Here is an 8,381-nt window from a genome sequence, read left to right as displayed (position 1 = left end):
CTACATAGGTATTTACTATATTCCAGAAGCACAAGCCTAAATGAGCTATATTTTTTTTACATTGAGCTAGCCTTCAATATCTAGGTGTACAAAGGCGGATCTAGAGCAAAATCTTGGGTGGGGGGGGAGGGAATGCAACAAGACACCAATAATTGACCACATTGACAAGTTTATTTTAAAAAGATAAAATGGTATATGATGCCAGAAAAATCTTTTGGGAACCCGGGCTCGCCCCAGCCTCCTTCGCCTCAATCCATTTCTGCGTGGTTTCTGACCATACTAATTCCAAAGACTTCTAATTTGACTTCCCCAGGCCTGAACCCATGACATATCCCAGTTTTACCATGATTTTGGATCCGATTCCCTGCAAGATAAACACACAATATATGATGCATACAAATATATAATATATACGCAAATACATAATAATATATATAATATATGCAAATACATAATACATGATATATGCATAATATATGCAAATATAGCACTGCAGATCTAGAAATCAACGTCAAATAGTTTTGTGAAAAAAAAACTAAGCATAAAACAGGAGATAACCAGTAATTTAGTGTTCCTATTGGAATTATAATCGAGTTGGTGCGATTGGTGCGCTGGATCTAGGATCATTTGTCCGAGACGGCGAGGGTTCAAGAATCTTAGCGTACCCAAATATTTGGTTTGGGACGGAGGTCAGTGGCGTGTCTCTGTAAGCTCAGCCAGAGTCAACCCAGCTCTAAATGGGTACCTGGAGAAATCTGGGGAAGGTAAACAGGAAGGGTGTGTGAAAGCACAGGATGGCTGGCCCCCAACCTTCCATTGCACTTCCTGGCTGAAGGACCTTGAGACGGAGATCAGCACCGCCGGTTCAAACCTTAAGGGTCTAGTGCCGCATCCTTTACCTACCTTTTCCTATAATCGAGTTGTTGTATTTTTAAGCTAGAGCGTCATTTGCACTTAAATAAAGGAAAGCAGAAATTAACTGCATGTCAGACTACTGAACTAGATTAGCTGTTTTAAATAAAAGGATAATAATTCATGGAAGTCCCAGTATTTTTAATTTTTCAATAATATAATGACTAAAGCATAACTACTTAAACAGATTGTGTTTTCAGTGAAACGCAAAAGACAATCTGGCCTTTAGACGATTTATGAGGGCTGTCACACCATACTTGTTTGTGACATTTTCAGCAAGCTTGACTTAATTATACAATTTAACTTCAGTTAAATTTAAGTTTGAATTATTATATGTCTTTATTTCTGCTCATTTTTGGTTTCAATAGGGCTAATTACTTTTCATTAAACAATTTTTTTGGAGAAATGTTTTTTAAACTAACTTCTGTTAGTTTTTAAATCGATAAATTTTAAATTTTAGTTAATTATTGTGTTTTTGTGTTATTTGGGACAAAACTTGAATGTTTCATAAAAAGTTCTATCAGCATAGTTACGAGCAACCATCTTTAAAATGTTATTTCTACCAAAAGAAAAAAAAACAAGTGGGTTTGAAAAAATCCACCTTTTTAAAGAACGCATAAAATTAATTTTATTTTATTTCCACAGACACCCAAGATGAAGCGTAGACCCCTTCTTCCACGACGAACCCTACCCGTTAACAGCTGGTAATTTGAATAACCTAAGACCTTTATCCTAGGAACTGTAGAGGGTCCTGCTATCCTCGAAGACATATTTACTGAACTTATATCATGAACATATTTATTGTTTAATTTGAAAAAAGGGCTATCTGAGCATTTTGTGAGCAGGTATTGGAGTGTTAAGGGTGGTGGGTGTCCCAAACGGGGAAATGTGGGGATTAGTTCTCATGCAATCACTGCAGATCATCAAAACGACGCTAGAATTTTAACTTTCAATCGAATAGCCCCACTCTCAAGTTTCTACGACCTTCTCTTCTGTAAGAAGAAGTAATTAGAAAGGGGGGAAAAGAAGCAATACAGGGCTCTCTACTAGGTCGACTCTAGAGCTTTCTCTTTGATAAAGTACAAAATTTATGTTGTAAATTTGTAATTTTAAAGAAAAACGGTTAGGATGGTATTCGTGAACATGTTATCTTACTCTCGAGAGTTTTATCACTTTTTTTAGGTCTCTGTTTACAAAGATTGAATGACAATGCCATAAACATATAATGGGGCCTAATAATGTAAGGCGTAAAGACGAAAAGGTCAGGAGAAATACTTTAAACTGTTATATTCACTTTTTATTGCTTTTCGATTTGCTTCCTTATTTATCTGTTAACAATTCTCGGGATACCCGGTCGACCCTATAAAGTCTTTGGATATTTCCTTCGCCAACTACCATAAGAGTCGTTCATAAAAAATTTTTAATGAAAAATAACAGCGACCTGAAAATCCAAAGGAATAAATATATTCCAGGCTGTCTTACAGAGGTTTATTTCAGAACTATAGGACAATATACAGAATAAAAGTCATCTTTGTCTGGCTGTAGCACCTCATAAGGAGTCATAGGCAGTTAAATAACACAGCTCCAGTAAAGAACGATGTTGACACAATGTATTGTTTTTTTGTTTTTGTTTTTTAGACCATGTCACTTCGTATCGAAGGAGGTATCGTAGAAACTTCGAAAAGGGCTCATTCGATTGGAAATTGGATTCTCTAGTGCCCTGTTTTTATAGTCAAAAGAGATTGGAAGGCAACTAACCCCTTCCACGCTCATGATTTCCCCAAATACATCCAATCAAAATTTTAAGATAGCCATTTTGTTACACGTTGTTGATTTAAATATAATATTTTATATTTAATTACTTGGCTAAAAAAAGGAGAGAGAGAGAGAGAAAAGAAAAGGACTGTCATCCTACTCCAGCAATTGAGATAAATGTGCACTTGAACAAGGTTTTAACCTTATTCATCTATCCAATTACCAAGGACAAAACAGTATAACCGAACCGTCAACCAAATTGAAATGTTTAAATTCATGAAAAATATTCATTAATAAATGTAAGTCGTTATAAATTTACAAACAAAAGCACCTTAAATCTAGCAAAATATTTCCAAGTAGTAGCCTTTCATTAGGGCTCATCAGAAGAATACCACCTGTCTTAACGGGTTTCGACGCTTTACTTTCTTTACCCGGCACAGTGGAATGTCTACTATAAGATCTTTATGGTATCCCTATGTTAGGTAAAACTTGGGAAATACATGCATACTAGTAAAAATATTCAAAAAATACATACAAAATAAGATTGTTTCTATCCTTAATAAAATCCCATGGGCCAGTGAAACGCACAATCACGTCTGAAACTCTTAAAGACAAGTCAGGACGTGAGTTATAAAAAAAAGTTTTTATTGGTATCTGGAACCAATTATAGATTTAAATAAGTTCTCTAAGGCTTGAAGTAATTTCGTTTTTTTCCTTACTTCTTTATTCATTTTGCTTTATCTATTTTTTCCGCTTTACTTTAAATAGTTTTTTTTTCTTTTCTCCTTTCTTATTTATTTTAATTATATTAGAAACCTTTTATTTAATAATGTTATTAACTGTTTTGAATTTTCATAAATTAAATGACGTTTTAAGTTTGGATAAAATTATTTAAATGGTTATTGTGTAGCAGTAGTTTGCTTATGTTTTTTTATATATATTTCTAGAATGGTGTTTATATTTTGATATATGGTTGTATTTTTTTAGGATATTTTTTTTGAATGAAAAAATTGAGAAAAGTAGATATGAAAAGAGGAGTGTCAAAAAGATAAAAAATTTGGAGATTCGGCCTGCAGTGGCGAAAAGCAAAAAAAAGTTGGATGTGCTGTGCCTTGGTAACATAAATAATAGTGAGAAAAATAAAATGTTTGATGGGTTGTGCATTTATAACATAAATAATAGGAGGGAAAAAGAGGCCACAGACCCATGGGGACTAAAACAAGATGGTTACAAAATAGAGATGACTCACCTTATTAGATGATCTTGAATGTCGAGGCAGATTGGAAAAACTTGGAAAGGACTCTGATATTAGTATTATCAAGTCAAACAGATATTTCGATCTTTTATGAGGGAGAGGAAGCCCTTGGGGAAAATACCCTGCGGGAAGTCGCGAAAGAGGTCTCTTTGCCTCAATGCTCAATTGGCGGAAAAGTTGTGATCCCTTTACCAAGGTTGTACCTCTCTACTCTGGAGTCTCTGGGGGATCTTCTCTCCCAGTCACTTCACATTTCACCCAAATCTCTGTCCAGTAACCCTCTTCAGAGTTTTTAATTCTTCATTGGAATCTACAATTAATACCGGAAAGCCATATTTAGTATGTAAGTTTCATCTACAACTAAAATCAACATCTAGACTTAATTTGATTATCCCCGGGGATGGAACCCAGAAAATAGTCGAGTCATGATTCGCTCAAATTTTTTCTTCAGTCCCACTATTTTTATCGTTTTCACAGGACTGTGCATGTTCGGCTATAGGTTATTTGAAAGTATGTCAAGGGGCACTTTACTTTTTTATTGAGATCTGGGGTTGTTTCCACGGATGGAAATTAAAAGGCTAGTGCAGCCAATTTTTCATGATGGCTTGCCTCATCAGATGTACCAGAAACTGATTCTTTTCTCCTCTCTCCTTTAAATTCGTGAGAGAGAGAACATATTTTGTTTTGATTGTGCTGTGCACACTCCTTGTATATGTTTCTTGGGGACTTCAACTCTCAAAAACTAAGGAGGATGCTCTAAGAGTTAGACCCTGGTGGTTCTACAGTAGAGACTTGTTGATGACGACGGATCCAGAGCCAAGCGTTGAAAGTTGTAGCACAGACACTGGTGGACGAGAGAACGCAAAAGGAGTATGTACAGTTGAAGATATGTGTCTATTTTTGTAAGGGTGGACCAAGATAGTTCATGGGTGGTTATTTATCTTACGGGGGGAGGTGTCTGGGGTCCACCCCTGTTTCGTTTCTTTTCAGATAAATTTCCAGTTTTCTTTCCAATTAAATTTTTGTAGATTTGACTGTAGTATAAAGTTGAAATACAATTTAAAAGTCTCGTTGCTAAGCTATATTGTTTTTGAACTGAGTAAACTTAGATATAAATTCTATTTTGGACTTCCTGGTTTGGATCCATTGAAAGGTAAAGCTAAGAGAGTAGAATTGGGTTTGAATGGGGATTGAGAGGATTGGCTGGGCCAAGCGAAGGTCCACCCTTATGAAATGTTATGTAAAAAATATTATTTTGATTTAGTCTGCGTTTAGACCCCATTCGGGGAGATATATTTTTGTGGTATTATTGTGACCGTTTGGAAGAATACACGTATGGTATTTTCTACAAACTGTGTACTGGTTTCCGTAACCCAGGCAGATTAGGAATAGAGTTACGAGATACCGTCATTATTTATGGACAGGGGGGTTTGTTACCTCCAAGATGAGAGTTAGAGATTTTCTAGCCGTAACCCAAGGAGGTTACCTTTGGCTTTAGAAAGTGGCAATTTGACCACTCGGTCTTATTATCATACCCTGGGATAGGGTATATTGTAAATAGTGTAGCACCACGCCCGATATTTGGAGAAACTGTGTGGGAGACACGGGCATCACATGATAATTTGGGGCCGGGCTATCACATGTAATACGTGGTGACACCCGTATATTACCACACAAGTGGCGTTGTGGCCTACCGGTATCACACTGGTGGTTAAAATACGTGAACAAAAATCTTATCAGATTTCTTATAATTCGAAATAAAGTTTGATTTAGCTAAAATACAAACTTCCTAATAAATTAATTTAGTGTCAGAGATACATGTTTTATTTTTTTTTTCAATTCAGAATTCTTTTATTAAATTCTTTCATTATAACTTATTTAAAGATCTTATTAAGCTATGCATTACATTAGTATCAAATATACGACATAAATCAATTAAAAATACATTTAAATATAAATAATTCTTTCTATTATTTTTCCTCTGTCCTCTTGATCGGTTTTTACGTTTAGTGGGGCAATTAAAGGAATGGTGCTCAGTTAAACCATTAATAAAGTTAGCATTTACATCAGACATATCTCCGTATTTCGCAACTCGATCATTTAGACCAAAAGGATAAGCGGTACCCAGAGCATGGATCCAATAATCTTATCGTCTGCGTAATTTATTATTTTTCTCTTCTTAGGTAAAGTTCTCTAGGTCCAAATTTTCTAAAAGGGTAATAGTTAGCTTAGATACCGAGCAAGTACCATTATTACAATGTTGAACTAGATAATTATTAGTTTCTTCCCAGGTGATTGTAGTTTTATGTCCCGAAAATCTCTTATATATATTATTAATTGTTTTTCTGACATAGAAATTATGTTTCTCAGGAGGACACTCCCCCCACAGCCCTCAGGGCAAGAGTTGTAAGTTATGCCCTGGGGGCATATTCGTTCTTTTTAGAAAAATTTGTCATATAATCTTCAAAAATGGTCCATCCGATTGGAAACTTACAGGGCTAGTATCCTTTTTATTAGTCGAAAGTGATTGGAGTGCAACTAAACCCCCCACTCACCCCCACCATTTCCCCACACACATCCAATCAAATTGAATAAATAGTCAAGTTGTTCGACAGAGATCAAAAGTCCGGTAAGTATGTCTTTGAGTATGACACTCCCCAACAGCTCTCAGGGCAAGTGTTGTAATTTATGCCCTGGAAGCAAAAATGGGTTTTACAGAAAGCGTTGTCCTACAAACTTCAAAAAGGGCTCACTCAATTGAAAATTTAAAGGACTACTGCCCTTTTCAATATTTGAAAGTAATTGGAGAGCAACTAACCCCCCACTCACGCCCACCAAGTCCCCAAACACTTGCAATCAAAATTTTGAGATATCCATTTTGTTCAACGTAGTTAAAAGTTCTGCACACTATGTCTTTGAGGATATGACCCCCTCAGAGCCCTCCGGGCACAGGGTGTAAGTTATACCCTGGGGGAATTCAGGGCTTTTTTATAGAAAGTGTTGTCGTAGAGACTTCAAAAAAGCTCATTTGATTGGAAATTGAAAGGGTTAGTTCACTTATTAACAGTCAAAAGTTATTTGAGAGAAACTAACTGTCTTCTCACTCCCACCATTTTCCCAAACAAATCCAGTCAAAATTTTTAAATGGGCATTTTGTTCAACGTAGTTAAAAATTCTGGAAATAATGTCTTTGAGGATGACAAGCCACCCAAACCCTCTCAGGGCACGGTTTACAATTTATTCCCTAGGGGCATATAATTTTAATATATAAAAATATTGTCGTATAACCAACAAATCGGGTTCATTCGATTGGAAATTCAAAGGGCTAGTGGCCTTTTTAATAATCGAAAGTGATTGGAGGGCAACTAAACCCCCTGTCATGCCCATTATTTCCCCAAACACATCTAATCAAAGTTCTGAGATAGACATTTTGTTCGCCGGAGTTCAAAGTTCCTGAAATTTGATCTTGGTGGTTGACACACCTCCCACCGCCGTCAGGGCCAGGGTTGCAAGTTATGCCCTGTTGGAATATAATGTTTATATATAAAGTTTTGTCGTAAAAAAATCAAAAACGGCTCACTTTATATTAAATTTCTATGGTTAGGGCCCTTTTTTTTGTTTTATTTAATTGGGGTTAAACTAACCCCCCCCCCCTCACTCCCACCATGTACCCCCGCCCCTGCACACACCCGTTTGTGGTATACATGTTGTTGACATGAGATAAAAGTCCAAAAATATTGTACTTTGGGATGACTCTCCCCTCAGAGCATTTACGGTAAGATCGTAAGTTATGCCCCGGGGGCATATAAGGTTCTTATTGAAAGCGTTGTCGTAATTTGATTGGAAATTCTAAGGGCTAGTGCCCTTTTTAATAGTCGAAAGTGGTTGGAGGGCAACTAACGCCCCTCTCACGCCCACCATTTTTCCAAACACATCCAATCAAAATTTTGAGATGGCCATTTTGTTCAACGTAGTTGAAAGTTCTGGATATTAGGTCTTTGAGGATGACAAACCTCCCCCCCCCCTCCCACAACCTTCAAGGCACGGGTTGCAGTTTATGCCCTGGGGGCATATAAGGTTTTTTTTATAGAAAATGTTTCAGTAGAAACTACAAAAATAGATCATTTAATTTAAAACTGACAAGTTTTGTGTCGTGTTTAAAATGCGAGTCAAAAATTATTTGAGGGCAACTACACCCCCCCGTCACACCCAGCAATTCCCCAAACACGACCAATCTAAATTTTGAGATAGCCATTTTTTCAACGTAGTTGAAAGTTCTGGATATTATGGCTTTCAGGATGATAAACCCCCCACACTACTCAGGGCAAGGATTCTAAGGCTTTTATAGAGAGCGTGGTCACAGAAACTTCGTCATAGAAAAGGCTCATTCATTTGGAAACCGAAAGGGCTAGTACCCTTTTTAATGGTCAAGTGATTGGAGGAAAACTAAAACCCCTCC

General features: G+C 36.6%; 1 protein-coding gene across 1 annotated transcript in view; it reads right to left on the bottom strand.

Moving 5' to 3' along the window:
- Positions 1–299: 299 nt before the first annotated feature.
- LOC148950760 (ATP-dependent RNA helicase SUV3 homolog, mitochondrial-like) overlaps positions 300–8,381 on the bottom strand; it is a 76,785-nt gene continuing 68,703 nt past the window's right edge. The window contains exon 2 of the mRNA XM_089091740.1: positions 300–364. Coding sequence (XP_088947866.1) covers positions 340–364 — 25 coding nt within the window. The 3' untranslated portion in view covers positions 300–339. The remainder of the gene's footprint in view (positions 365–8,381) is intronic.

This window comes from Artemia sp. Qi Xiang Cuo, chromosome 7, assembly GCF_049724085.1.
Source record: "Artemia sp. Qi Xiang Cuo chromosome 7, ASM4972408v1, whole genome shotgun sequence".
NCBI classification, from domain to species: Eukaryota; Metazoa; Arthropoda; class Branchiopoda; order Anostraca; family Artemiidae; genus Artemia; species Artemia sp. Qi Xiang Cuo.
Note: the sequence above shows the minus strand (reverse complement) of the source record. Positions and strands in the feature narration are given on the sequence as shown.